Here is a 15385-nt window from a genome sequence, read left to right as displayed (position 1 = left end):
TGATGTTGTGAATGAATATTTATGATTGGATAATTATTCATGTGATTGATATATGTGGATATGAGCTATCAAGTTGTGATATAAGTATTTATGCATGACTATTATTATTCAAGTACATGATATTTATTTGATTTGATTATTATCTGGACTATGATAATGTAATGCTTATCCCCAGTGGTTTTAACCGCCTACTTGCCTGTATGGGTGAGTAGACGTTGTGCAGGAGTAGTCTCGGTGAGTCTTTGCTTGGGATATCGGGAGCTTCCTCCGATATCGGTGTCGTGTCGGCTCTGATCTAGGCTTGTCGTGTCGGTCTAGATTAGGTTGTTTATATTTTCGTTGGGATTATTATTTTGTTGATGACTACCCGATGTTTGGGTTTTGAGATTTATCTTTTGGATATGATTTATTTGCTCATGGCATGTATATATTTGATCACTCTGATTTATATTCCGCTGTAACTGTTGAGGTTTACATACATGTCTATCGGTTTTTGAATTTTGAATAAGACGTAATCTCTATTTCTTGAATAAATGTATTATTCGCATGTTTAATTGCTTTAATAGAAATAGGAGCGTTACAAGTTGGTATCAGAGCCATGGTCAGTCGCGTTTAGATTAATCTTTGTTGTGTTGTTTCTTATCGTTTAGATGGTTGTGTAGTGCGAACATGGCAGGAGGTCGTGATGATGCGGCGATTGCACAAGCCTTGGCAGCGATGGCTCAGGTTTTGGCTCAATCGAATGAGCAAGCGGCGATTGGTCGTCGGAATGAGGGAGAAGCTGAGGAGCGGAGGCTTGATCGTTTCTTGCGAAACAATCCACCTACGTTCAAGGGAAGGTTCGACCCGGATGGAGCTCAAACATGGTTGCAAGGCATGGAGAGGATCTTTCGTGCTATGGTGACTAGTGATGATCAGAAGGTGAGGTTGGCTACTCACATGCTTGCTGAGGAGGCTGAGTATTGGTGGACCAATGCTAAGGGAAGACTTGAGATTGGTGGAGAGGTTGTGACTTGGACAAGGTTCAAGGCTGAGTTTTTGAGGAAGTACTTTCCAGAGGATTTGAGGACTAGGAAGGAAGTGGAGTTCCTGAATTTGAAGCAAGGGAGTATGTCTGTGGCCGAGTATGCGGCGAAGTTTGAGGAGCTTGCAAGGTTTTGCCCCTACATCAATGCGGAGGATGCTATGGTTTCCAAGTGTGTGAAGTTTGAAAGTGGGCTTAGGCCGGACATCTATCAGTACATGTGTGTTCAGGAGATCCGAGACTTTGATACTTTGGTGCATAAGTGTCGTATGTTTGATGATGCTGGGAAAGCTAAGTCTAATTACTACAAGGCTCAGGGTGAAAAGAGAGGAAGAGGACATGGGGCTGGAAAACCTTACAGCAAGGACAAAGGAAAGAAGAGAGAAGCTGGTGGAGGCTCTAGGCCAAGTTTGGCGGAAGTCAAGTGCTTTAAGTGTGGAGCTATGGGTCATTATGCTAGTGATTGCAAGAATGATTTTACTTGTCACAAGTGTGGGAAAGCGGGTCACAAGGCGGTCGATTGCAGAGGTGTTGCAAGAGAGACTACTTGTTACAATTGTGGAGAGAAGGGTCATATTAGTACCAAGTGTACCAAGCCAAAGAAGGCGGCGGGAAAGGTGTTTGCTTTGAACGCCGAGGAGGTGGAGCAGCCGGATAATCTTATCCGAGGTATGTGTTTTATCAATAGTACTCCTTTGATTGCAATTATTGATACTGGTGCTACTCATTCTTTTATCTCGGCTAGTTGTGTTGAACGTTTGGATTTGGTTGTAACTCCTTTGTTGCGTGGAATGGTTATTGACACCCCGGCTAGCGGTTCGGTGACTACTTCTTTTATGTGTGCTAAGTGTCCTGTTAATTTTGGTGATGTTGATTTTGAGTTGGATCTTGTTTGTCTTCCGTTGAAGCATATGGATGTGATTTTTGGTATGGATTGGTTGTTAGCTTTTGGGGTTAGCATTAATTGTTTGACTAGGAGTGTGACTTTTTCTAAGTCGGTAGAAGAGTTAGATAGGAAGTTTTTGACCGCGGAGCAAGTGAAGAAGTCTTTAGATGGTGAGGCTTGTGTGTTTATGATGTTTGCATCTTTGAAGGTTGGTGGTGAGAAAGGGGTTAGTGATTTGCCGGTAGTGCAAGAGTTTCCTGAGGTTTTTCCAGAGGATATTACCGAGTTACCGCCGGAGAGGGAAGTTGAGTTTGCAATTGATTTGGTACCAGGCACGAGTCCTATTTCGATTGCGCCGTATCGGATGTCTGCATCGGAGTTGGGTGAATTGAAGAATCAGTTGGAAGAGTTGCTTGAGAAGCAGTTTATTAGACCGAGTGTTTCACCGTGGGGTGCTCCAGTGTTGTTGGTTAAGAAGAAAGATGGAAGCATGAGGTTGTGTGTGGATTATCGACAGTTGAACAAGGTGACGATTAAGAATCGGTATCCACTTCCAAGGATTGATGATTTGATGGATCAGCTAGTGGGTGCAGAGGTGTTTAGTAAGATTGATTTGAGATCAGGATATCATCAGATTAGAGTAAAGGCGGAAGATATATCCAAAACTGCGTTCCGAACGAGGTATGGACACTATGAGTATTCTGTGATGCCATTTGGAGTATCTAATGCACCAGGTGTCTTTATGGAATACATGAATAGAATATTTCATCCTTATCTGGACCGTTTTGTGGTGGTGTTCATAGATGATATTTTGGTGTATTCAAAGTCTGAGGAAGAGCATGCTGAGCATTTGAGGATTGTGTTGCAAGTCTTGAAAGAGAACCAGTTGTGTGCCAAGTTGTCTAAGTGTGAGTTTTGGTTGAAGGAAGTGAGTTTCCTTGGTCATGTGATTTCTAAGGGTGGTATTTCTGTGGATCCTTCCAAGGTTGATGCAGTGTTGCAGTGGGAGTCTCCTAAGTCTGTTTTTGAGATTAGAAGCTTTCTTGGTTTGGCCGGTTATTATCGGAGGTTCATTGAGGGATTCTCTAAGTTGGCGTTGCCATTGACGCAGTTGACTCGGAAAGGACAGGCTTATGTTTGGGATGCCAAGTGTGAGAAGAGTTTCCAAGAGTTGAAGAAGAGGTTGACTTCAGCTCCGGTGTTGATTTTGCCGAATCCGAAGGAATCGTTTGTTGTGTATTGTGATGCTTCTAAGATGGGTCTTGGTGGTGTGCTTATGCAGAATCGTCAGGTTGTAGCTTATGCTTCGAGGCAATTGAAAGTGCATGAGAAGAATTATCCGACTCATGATTTGGAATTGGCAGCCGTTGTGTATACATTGAAGATTTGGAGACATTATCTGTATGGTTCTAAGTTTGAGGTGTTCAGTGACCACAAGAGTTTGAAGTATTTGTTTGATCAGAAAGAGTTGAATATGAGGCAGAGAAGATGGTTGGAATATCTTAAGGATTTTGATTTTCAGTTGAGTTATCATCCCGGAAAGGCTAATGTTGTTGCGGATGCTTTGAGTAGAAAGACTTTGCATATGTCTGCTTTGATGGTTAAAGAGTTGGAATTGATTGAGCAGTTTCGAGACTTGAGTTTGGTTAGTGAGTTGACACCTGATGGTGTGAGGTTGGGTATGTTGAAGTTGACAAGCAATATTTTGGAAGAGATCAAGAATGGTCAGAAGGAAGATTTGGAACTCGTGAATCGAGTGACGTTGGTTAATCAAGGAAAAGGTGGAGACTTTAGATTGGGTGAGACTGGTGTTTTGATGTTTCGTGATCGAGTTTGTGTGCCGGATGTGTTTGAGCTTAAGAGGCAAATTTTGGACGAAGGTCATAGAAGTAGTTTGAGTATTCATCCAGGAGCAACTAAGATGTATTAGGATTTGAAAAGGTTGTTTTGGTGGCCTGGAATGAAGAAGGAGATTGCTGAGTTTGTTTATGCTTGTTTGGTTTGTCAGAAATCGAAGATTGAACATCAGAGACCGTCGGGTTTGATGCAACCGTTGTTTGTGCCAGAGTGGAAGTGGGATAACATTTCTATGGATTTTGTTGGAGCGTTGCCTAAGACTAGTAAGGGTTTCGATTCGATTTGGGTGATTGTTGATCGGTTGACGAAGTCAGCGCATTTTGTTCCTATCAAGACTGGTATGTCGGTAGCGAAGTTGGCTGAGATCTACATTGAGCAGATTGTTAGATTGCATGGTATTCCTTCTAGTATTGTGTCGGATCGGGATCCGAGGTTTACTTCTAAATTTTGGGAGAGTTTGCAAGCTGCTTTAGGAACTAAGTTGAGATTGAGTTCTGCTTACCATCCTCAGACCGATGGGCAGACAGAAAGGACTATTCAGAGTTTGGAGGATTTGTTGAGAGCTTGTGTTTTGGAGCAAGGTGTCAGTTGGGACGAATGTTTACCGTTGATTGAGTTTACTTACAACAACAGTTTTCATGCTAGTATCGGTATGGCACCGTTTGAGGCTTTGTATGGTCGGAGGTGTAGGACACCGTTGTGTTGGTTTGAATCCGGAGAAAGTGCTTTGTTTGGGCCGGAAGTTGTGCAAGAAACTACGGAAAAGGTTAAGATGATTCAGGAGAAGATGAAGGCGTCTCAGAGTAGACAGAAGAGTTATCATGATAAGAGGAGAAAGGATATTGAGTTTCAAGTTGGTGATCATGTGTTTTTGAGGGTGAATCCTGTGACCGGAGTTGGTCGTGCTTTAAAGTGTAGGAAGTTGACTCCTCGTTTTGTTGGGCCGTTTGATGTCATTGAGAAGGTTGGGGTTGTAGCGTACCGGATTGCGTTGCCACCGTCTTTGTCGAATCTTCATAATGTGTTTCATGTGTCTCAGTTGAGGAAGTATGTGCATGATGCGTCTCATGTGATTCAAGTGGATGAGTTGGAAGTAAGAGATAATTTGACGGTTGAGACTTTGCCGATTAGGATTGAGGATCGCGAGTTGAAGCGTTTGCGTGGCAAGGAGATTGCTTTGGTCAAGGTGATTTGGGTTGGACCAACTGGAGAGAGTGCCACTTGGGAACCGGAGAGTAGGATGAGAGTTTCGTATCCGGAGTTGTTTCCTTCAGGTAAATTTTCGAGGGCGAAAATTCTTTTAGGGGGGAGAGTTGTAACAGCCCAATTTTTAGCTAGATTTATTTTAATTACTTTTAATTGTGTTTGTGTGTGATTAAATGTGCTTGTGTGTATTTAATTGTCATTGGGTGCATTTAAATGGATTACCGTATTAGAAGGGTATTTTGGTCATTTGACGGGTAAGGGTAAAATGGTAATTTTGGTGAGAATTATTTTATTAATTGGTGAGGACCCTTATTTTACTAAGTTACTAGTGTAGTGATTAGTTTTTACCGTTAGTGACCGTTGGTTATATTTTACCGTTGTTAGTAATTACCGTTGAGTGTATAGAAACTTTTGAATTGTGTTAGAATGGGTTAGGCCCATTAGCATTTTGAGTTAAGCCCATTAAGGGAGATAACATTAGGGTTGTCATAGAAAATATCATTCACTTCACAAAACATTTTCCTAGAGAGAGAAAGAGGTGAAGAGAAGAACAAGAGTGTTGAAGGGAAAGCTTGAGGAATCAATTTGGGTGACCTAGGAGCTGAATTGAAGCAAGGGTTAGAGATAATCAACTTCAAAGGTAAGGGGGTTAGTTATTATCATAATCATGTACAATCTTTGCATTTTCTCATGTTGTATGAAAATGGGTTGGTGAACAATTGTTGTTAAATTCGTGCTCTTGCTGTGATGCTATTTTCTTGTGCTTGAATTGATGATTATGGTATGTTTATGGGTGAAATTACATGTTTCAAAGTATGTATAAATGTTAAGTTATGAAATTATGCTTAATTGATGAAATTTGATATGCTTTGATTGAAAAGAGATGTGATTCATATTCCATTAATGTGGTTATTGTTAACTGATGCTATTGTAAGTGAATTATGATTTGGGTATACTTAATTGTGGATTGATGATGAGAAATAAATTGTTGTTGATGGTTTTGTGAAATTAGTGAAGTTGAGTTAAGTGTTCATGTGAAGGACCAAAATGAACTTTTTGATATATATATGGTTGTTGACTGAAATTTTGTTATTGTTGGATGAATTGAACTTATGAGAATTTCTGTTTTCACGTTGTGGTTATGTTAGTTGAGTCGTTTGGGAGAAAACGGATTTTTCGTGTGAAATGTCGATGTTTAAGCGTTTTCGCCAATAAGTGATTATGTGAGGTTTTGGAAAATGACTTTTGGGATGGTTGAAACATGAAATTTTTATAGATTATGTTAGAGTCAAGTGTCAGGATCATGTAGGTGAAAACGGCATCAAAATCCGATTAACGGTTTGCATTTTACGCGCGAAATGGTGAAAAACGCACTTTTGGAAAAGCTGTAAGCGAACAGGCCAGAAGCACACTTCAGAAGCATACTTCAGAAGCACACTTCAGAAGCGTACTTCAGAAGCACTCTTCAGAAGCGTACTTCAGGAGCACTCTTCAGAAGTAGGCCAGAAGCTTCTCAAGAAGCGCCAGTTCCAGCATCTCCTGTTTCGCGTTCTTGCGTCTTTTTCACCTATTTCTGTTTCGAATTGGCCTTTGGTGTAAACATGAAAGTTTTAGATAATTTTGTTAGCTTTCTAATGGCGTTGGTTTCAGGTCCAAATGATTTTTAGAACTCGAGTTATGATCAAATTACTACACATGGGTCATGTGAATTTTTGTGAAAACTTAGCATAACTTTTTCTATGAGTCGTGAAACTTTTCCAAACTTGATACTTGGCTTAATGAAGTATTTAGAGGGAATAATTGAGTATGTAAATATGTAATTGGGATGTGATAATGATCATGAGATATATTTTGCTATCTTACTTGGAATATGAGAATGCTTGAATTGGTGAAACTATATGATATAGTTGATGTTGAGTGACATTGTTGATTATTGATATTATGTTGATGTGTGATGATGAATACTATGATTTATTTGTGTGGGCATGTTTTCTTGATAATGCAATGTTGTGGAGATAATCAATATAATTGGGTGTTGTCCTATATATTGAGTTGAGATTGTGATTTGTTGTCGCATTATCGAGTCCTTACACATGTCCATGCATCATAGTCGTTGTTGCTGTAAAAGGGATGAATCTTTTACTTCGAGATTATTGTAAGGCAGAGGTGAGCCTTACATGCGATGTTGACTTGTCCATCGGAGGTGACGACCTTGTTGAGATTTGGTACCACATGCATTTATGTGTCAATAAGTGCATATCATAGCATGAGTCCTATGTGAAATATGTGATTGGTGATGAATTGAGAAGAATGAAAGTTGACAATGATTGTTTATGATTGATGTTGTGAATGAATATTTATGATTGGATAATTATTCATGTGATTGATATATGTGGATATGAGCTATCAAGTTGTGATATAAGTATTTATGCATGACTATTATTATTCAAGTACATGATATTTATTTGATTTGATTATTATCTGGACTATGATAATGTAATGCTTATCCCCAGTGGTTTTAACCGCCTACTTGCCTGTATGGGTGAGTAGACGTTGTGCAGGAGTAGTCTCGGTGAGTCTTTGCTTGGGATATCGGGAGCTTCCTCCGATATCGGTGTCGTGTCGGCTCTGATCTAGGCTTGTCGTGTCGGTCTAGATTAGGTTGTTTATATTTTCGTTGGGATTATTATTTTGTTGATGACTACCCGATGTTTGGGTTTTGAGATTTATCTTTTGGATATGATTTATTTGCTCATGGCATGTATATATTTGATCACTCTGATTTATATTCCGCTGTAACTGTTGAGGTTTACATACATGTCTATCGGTTTTTGAATTTTGAATAAGACGTAATCTCTATTTCTTGAATAAATGTATTATTCGCATGTTTAATTGCTTTAATAGAAATAGGAGCGTTACATGTGGCATCGAATACCACGACATAGGGGAGCTACCACCTGGTCACTTGTGGGGTTTCACACCGTGACGCCCTCAAGGCCTATTAAACCTTCACTTACGCACTCTCGCTTGTACCAAAGCGTCACTCTTGGACTCATGTGAGTTTATTTTTAAGAATCTATTATTTCTTGGTTTAGAACATACATTTGTTCTACTTCTTTAATTTATTTTCTACAACTTAAGAATGATCAATTTCAAAGAAAAATGCTTCACCGGCATAATTAGAGTAATTGCAATATTTTCTAAAACACCCAAAATACACTAATAGTGAAGTTAGTCGACAGAATTAGAGTAATTGAAATATTTTCCATGACATCCAAAATATATTAATAGTGTAATTAGTGCTTCACACTATATAAAAAAAATTACAGTAGCTTTAATTTTATTAATCCAAAAAGATGATTTCTAGTTTTATTATTTGTTGGTTTACGGTACCCCCTCCTGTATATATATTTGTCTACTTGTATTAATTTTATTTCAATTCACTATACTGATTATTAATCAATCCTTTTATCCCTCTTATTTTTATTACTACTATTACAGCTATTATTATTATTTTCACTATTAATTATTATTATTACACCGTTAGTCTTTATTGTAAATAAAAAGTTGTTGTACTTAATTAAGATAGAGAGAACTAAATCTTACGGTACCTAATACTACTAGTTAAATGCTGCACATTCTCATATAGTATTATATTAACATGTCTTTGAAGACCTCTTATTGGTTATCAGTACACATATTCTCTTAATCATTATAATCCTCGTGCTAGTTATAACTGCTTAGTTTCTGGAAAATATTATGCCAACATGTCTATACTACAACTACAAGAACTTTAGCTTTAACTACACTCATACCTAATAACCTGTCTATAATATTTGTAGTTATACACACACATTTATAACAAAACACACCTATAAATATCATAAATAAAATTGATTCATAATTAATGCACAATGTAAAAGCCATATAACAATTTAGAGTGGTGATACACAACATACTTAGGTGGCATACCACCATTCTACCACCCCTATGTGACAATTTTTATTGATTATTATTGGGGCAATTTTGTCTATTGAAAAAGAAATTAAGGGGTAATTTTGTCCAATATGGTCAACAATTTTTCCACCCTCTTTTCTGTCTTTCTTCTCCCTCACTGGCCGCACCACCACCACCGTCATCCGCCGTTCTCAGCCTCAAATCTCACTATCAACACTGTCTCCATCATCTGAACCCTCAGATCCGACCATCGGCGTCCACCATCAGCATCACCATGGTCCTCCTCCTCATTCAACGTTCTCTTCTCCGACGACATCATCTTACTCTCACACCGCCGGATTCGCTCAGGTGTGTTTCTCACCACCACCACCTCACCATATTCGCTCATGTCCGTCCTCACCACACTCAGATCCGTCCTCCGACATCAATGGTGAGAGACTTAAAGAGAGAGCTCTGTGTGAAAGTTGGGTAGAAAACGAAATTGGAATTGAAATCAGACAATGAAACTAACTGGAATTGACATTGGAAGTGGAAAGAGAAAATCATGGTGAATGGTGGTAGAAAAATGAGGTCTGAGGAAGAAAAGAGAAAAAGAGAGAGCCATTGAGAATGAGGAGAGAGATACGAGAGAAAGGAAAGAAAAATTAAAAGAAAATGCCACATGGAGGTGGTACATTGATGGTATGAAATAAAAGGGTGTCCACCAATATTAACCCAACAATTTAAAAGAGTTAGGGCCACTCTTGACTCAATTGATTCTACCCTACTATCATTGTTGAGATTCCTCACCCCCTACCTTGATAGTTTCTTTTGTTGAAAATTATGAGGATCTTCTCAAATCTAAACAAAAACCAAATTTGATAAAAATGAGTTTCTATCTAAAGAAAATAAAAATAAACAAAATGTGTAGTGAATGTGATAAAATTTCACCTTTAGAGTGATGAAATGGAAGTTAGAAGATAGATGATACTAGTTTAGAAGTGACTACTTATTTGGTTACTAGCTTGTGTAGTGTAGTGGAATATTTTTGGTTTTCTTGTGAGTAAATTGAGCAAAGAGTGTAGTATTTATAGTAAAAATAGAAGAGTTTATGGTGAAAATTAGTGCAATGTGGCACTCAATTAAGTTAGCTAGGTATTTACTTAAGATAAGATCAAATTTATTATTGGTTGAGTTAATTGCACATGTGCTTAATTAATATATATATGGGGCATATCACATGAGAATGACAATTATATATAAGAATGATAGGAATAATTTTTGACCATTGGATTTAAATCTACGCTTGAGATTAAAAGGTCTTAAAGTGATCTTTCACGTGCACTTTTTGTCTTCCTTTTCTCTTCCATTACCAAAAGAACATGGTTTCTTCCTCATAACCGCCGCTCCAAACACAAGCCCAATTCTCGCCGCCATATCTCTCACTCTCCATTGCTTTCACCCTTAATTACTGTCCATGATATTATAATATTATGATAATTATTTGTTTTCTTTTATTTAGCAACTTTTAGGTGATATTATGATGCTGGGTTAAAAAAGCCCATGATAAAAGACATGGATACACAAAGTCCATACCTTTGATTATTGTCCATGGACACCACCATGAAGAACTGCACTATATTAAGGGATTCATGAATTTTTTTTCACCTATACGTGTTGTTTTGGTAGTGGTTCCAGCAAGGCAGCAAGTTCCTAGAGAGAGAAGCGATGGGAGTCCATGGGTCAAGAGAGAGAATTTAAGGATATGAGATTGTGCACAAGATTCACATGTGGCTCACTTAATGTGGGGATTTTAATCTCAACCACACATTTTTAATCCGATGGCTCATATTCATTCCTATCATTCTCATATATAATTGTCATTCTTATGTGATATATCCCCTATATATGTCTCATGTGATATATATATATATATATATATATATATATATATATATATATATATATATATATATATATATATATATATATATCTTAGAGGAGTGTTATTTGAACAACCATTTGGTTGACAACTTATGTGACAACCATAATTTACAAAGAAAAAGTGGATATTTGCACGAAAATCAAAGCAATAGAGAGATAAAGTAAAAATAATGTGAGTATGAGAGAGAAAGTTGTCACAAAATGGATGTTCAAATATCATTTCTTTTTATCTTAATCCATGCATCTAGTTACTATATGCATGCATGTGCTTAATTCATCAGTAGAGAATTCTAGTAAGTAGTGAATGTACTTACGCCTCAGTCTTATGTCATTTCCCTAACTTAGTCTTATGTCATATTTCTTACTTAGTTTTATGTTATATTACTTCTAAGTTAATTAATAGGGTTTAGTTACTAAATATTGCATATTTTTATATAGATAAATAATGAAACCTCTTATTTTGAGTTGCCAAATATACTACATGTAATATATTTTTTTTTTACGCTAATACTAACTAAGATGCTATGATGTACATTTTACTAGAAAATTATTGAGTTTTTAGTGCAAGAAATTTTTTTAATGTCAATAAAGAAAATGAGATGTTACAAACTTTGTGCGGAAGACTTGGTGACACCTCTCATATCAGAAGACCAGGTATTTGATCTTGTATTTGGTGTTTGAAATTTCCACCAAAAATCAAGAATCTAGTTTGACGTATCTGTCGAGGGTGCCTGCCAGATAAGTGTGTTTAGTGCCAGACAAACTGTGTAAATATCACACGAGCAAACTGTGTCGAGGGTTCCACCAATGTAGTGTGAGCTTTGCAACGTTCAACATATGTGTCGGGGCTGCCTTCCACTCCCAGAATAAGAAAATGGAATGTTCTTGCTCTGCCAACCGAATCATTTCATGCTCGTTGGCAGTGTCCACAATGTGGTTTCCTTAAATGTAACATTGATGTCTCTTTTTCTACTTAACTGGACAGAACATGTGTTGGTTTGTGTATAAGAGAAGAAGAGGGGGATTTTTATTAGTATATGATTAAATCAGTGAGAAATAATGTCTACTCATAAACTAATATTGTGATTGGAATATCTTGCTATCTTAATTTTATATTTTGTGTTGTATTTGCTTTTAATGATTTTCAGATCTATTGAATATGAAACCATTTTAGTTAAATATTTTGGAAACAAATACCATTAAATATTAAATTCAGTCAAATATTTATATACATCACAAAAATGGAAAGGTTGATGGACGAAATTGACAAGTGCATCATATTGTAACAAGTACTAAAGTAATATGTTTATATTTTTCCACAAGGATTGTTGTTCAACTTAGTAATTAATAAAACTTATTTCAAAAAGCGAAAGTAATAAAAAGTGAATAGAATTGAAGGGTTGAATTACTCTGCCCAATGCAAAATTAGGTTTTTGTGATGAAGATGATTAAGAACGATTAGGGTTTCATTGAATCCCCGCTTCATCTTTATTGTAATTATCTTTTAAGAGACCAAACAACTTATGCGGGGCATCATTGTTTTAATGAATCCCAACCTTAAGACCTACACAAGTTTCTTTAAATAACTTGTGTAGGACGAACCAGAGTCGTGTACTACGTTTTCCTAAAGAAAGGAGTAATGACGGAAAGAACTCAAACCTTAACTTCGTAACCTCTATAAGAAGTAGTAATTTGAAAAGCCAAAGAACTGATAAAATTTCAGGTTGCCTGGGCCTACTTTAATCCTACGGATCAATCCTCAAGGTTACACACAAAGTTAACCAATTGACGAAGCATTAATGAACGAACATAATCTAATTTAAATCTTAGCACACTCAAAGCATAAACTGAATGAAAAACTTCATTAATAAATTCGAACAAATAAGAAGGGGTTTATCTTGGAACGCTAATCAAGAGGTTTAGTTGCTCATGGCAACATACATCACAAGAAAACAATAGAAAAACATACCCTAGAGTGAACAAAAGAAGGATATATCCTGCCTTAAAACTCTGATGCTTGACCCTTGCCTTCACTATTAAAGGTTTCTTAATGAATAAAATAGTGTGCAAGTGTCTCTATTTATAGCATGAGGTTATTTAGGGTTGAAGAGAAGAAGACTGGGCTTTATATGCCAATCTAACTTGAAAAACAAGCAAAAAGAGGTTTTTACCTGCATCTGGGCGTTTGAGGCAGCAAGGAATGATGTCCCAGGTGCAGGGGCGCATGAAGCAGCCCCTCAAATGCGATTTCTTGCGTTTTTGTCCTATTTTCGATCGTTCTTCCGTCTGAAAACTCCTATGAACTTGAAATGAATTTTCTTCACTTTGTATTGTCTTCAACAACCTTCTGTCAACTTTTGATCTTCAATTCTATATCCTTGATCCTTCACATGATGTCTTTATTTGTTGATTTACATGATTCATCACTACAAAACACTCAAAACACCTATGAAGTTGCATGATTTAGAATAAAACTGAATTACAACCACCCGAGTGAAAAAAATACAATATGTTTCTTAAACCATTGACAAGTCCTTTAACTCTCATCTTATTTATCTTCAAATGCAACAAAAAAGTACTAAAAACATAACCAAAATATCATATGATACCCTGTCATTAAAGTTAAAATTACTTTTTATTAAAGATACACAAGTGTTCATTTTTCATTTGTCCCTTACAAGATTTGAACTTCGTTTCCTTCAACAACAAAAAAAAAGATTTGAACTTCGTTTTTCGATATTACAAGGTCAAAGTCTTACGACAAAGTTAATAAATCATAAACTTTTTTTACTGCATAATACATACTTTAATTGGCGATGTTTAGTTAATTTTTCTTATTCACATGGAGACTTTAACAATGTAACCCAAAGAAATTGAGTTCGAATCCACTTGGAATGATTGTCAAATAGTCATTAGTTTCACTTGAATCAAAACTTCCTAATCCCTCAATTCTACATTTTTCTTCTTCTTCATTTTGTTAAATAGAAAAATATAATTCTAATTTTTCTAATGATTACAAGTTTAAGAATTAAAATCTATCTATATAATAAATTTGCCTTGAATTTAAATTCTTTCCATCAAATATCAGTATAATAATAGAATAAATTAAATAAATACTATTTGTAACAACTCAATTTTTACTAACAAACACTTATGTGTTTGTCTTTCCGCTCTTTTTATAGCGTTACTGTTTGAAAATTATGAACGTTGTTTTTTTTTTTTTTTTTATAAAATTTTGATTTTGATTAAAAGTATAAATATAAATACTTGTTACTTTCAAATTAAACAATTTTGTATTGTAACAAAAAAAAATAATAACAAAGCAAACTAACCATGTTTATCTATCTCAATGACATCCATATTATAACAAAAAAATATAATATAAATTTTTATCTTTTTAATGACACGAACATCAATCATTTTTACAAAAATATTGCGGTAATGCGTATAAATCATGAACAATAATATTTATGAAATTTTGATTAAAATTGTAGGTATAAATAATATATATTTTGTACTTTCATATTGTAACAAACTATACTTATCTTTTTATTAAAATTAATTTGATTTTGATTAAAATTGTAGGTTTAAATAATAGATATTTTGTACTTTCATATTGTAACAAATTATACTTATCTTTTTCAATAATACCAACAATGTAACAAATATAATATCTTTCAAAAAATATATAACAAAATATGATATAAACTCCTATATTTTGGTTCTTCTTTTCTCAATAACTCAAACTCCTTATAACAAATATTGTAACAAATTCTTCCGCGTGACCTCCTCTATATAACTTAATTCCTCACCAACAAATTCTATTGTATACGCTTTGGAAGGAAGCAAGTAATTTTGAAGAAGGTAGAGAATCGAGTATCCTTGAGTTCGGGTGTTAAGAAGATTTCACTACTTTTAAAGGTGAGTTCTCTAAACTAAGCTTGAATTTTAATAGTTAGAATCGGAATTATTGATTATAAATAATGAGTATGTGAATTCTCTAATCGGAATCTCTCTTTATTTCATATATTTTTCACTAAAGTACTGGAAACGATTTCATGCAGAGAAGCAAGCAAATTTTCTGTATGGCACGTTCAAAGCAAATCGCTCGTAAGTCACCTTGTGCTCCAAGGATGCGAATAAAGCAAATCGCTCGTAAGTCACCTTGTGCTCCAAGGATGCGAATTAACCCTAATGCTGGACTTAAGATTAAACCAACTACAATTGGAGTTAAGAAGCAAGATACCAGAAGATACCAGAAGAGTACTAAGCTCTTGATGAAAAAGCTTCCTTTTCAGAGGTTGGTCCGTGAAATTGTTCAGAAAATCGAGATTGATCATCTTCGTTTCCAGAGTGGTGCTGTTCTTGCATTGCAAATGGCTTCTGAGGCACACCTTGTTGGTCTCTTAGAGGATGCTAAATTGTGTGCTATCCATGCTAAGAGAATCACTGTTATACCCGAGGATATACAATTGGCAAGAACGATCCGTGGTGAATGTGATCAAGAAGGATGGCTACTTATAAGAAGTTGA

The 15385-nt window shown here is 36.0% G+C and overlaps 1 protein-coding gene across 1 annotated transcript; it reads left to right on the top strand.

The window, feature by feature from the left end:
• Nucleotides 1–14938: 14938 nt before the first annotated feature.
• LOC11446083 (histone H3.3) lies at nt 14939–15385 on the top strand. Its single transcript, XM_003621779.3, has one exon. It carries the CDS (start codon nt 14939–14941, stop codon nt 15383–15385), a length of 447 nt encoding a protein of 148 aa, XP_003621827.1.

Source organism: Medicago truncatula, chromosome 7 (assembly GCF_003473485.1).
Source record: "Medicago truncatula cultivar Jemalong A17 chromosome 7, MtrunA17r5.0-ANR, whole genome shotgun sequence".
NCBI lineage: Eukaryota > Viridiplantae > Streptophyta > Magnoliopsida > Fabales > Fabaceae > Medicago > Medicago truncatula.
The sequence above is the reverse complement of the archived record's forward strand: the minus strand, read 5'-3'. Positions and strand labels throughout refer to the sequence as shown.

What these genes read in the sequence shown, in the direction of transcription:
- LOC11446083 (XM_003621779.3), top strand. Translation starts at nt 14,939, where the DNA reads ATGGCACGTTCAAAGCAAATCGCTCGTAAGTCACCTTGTGCTCCAAGG.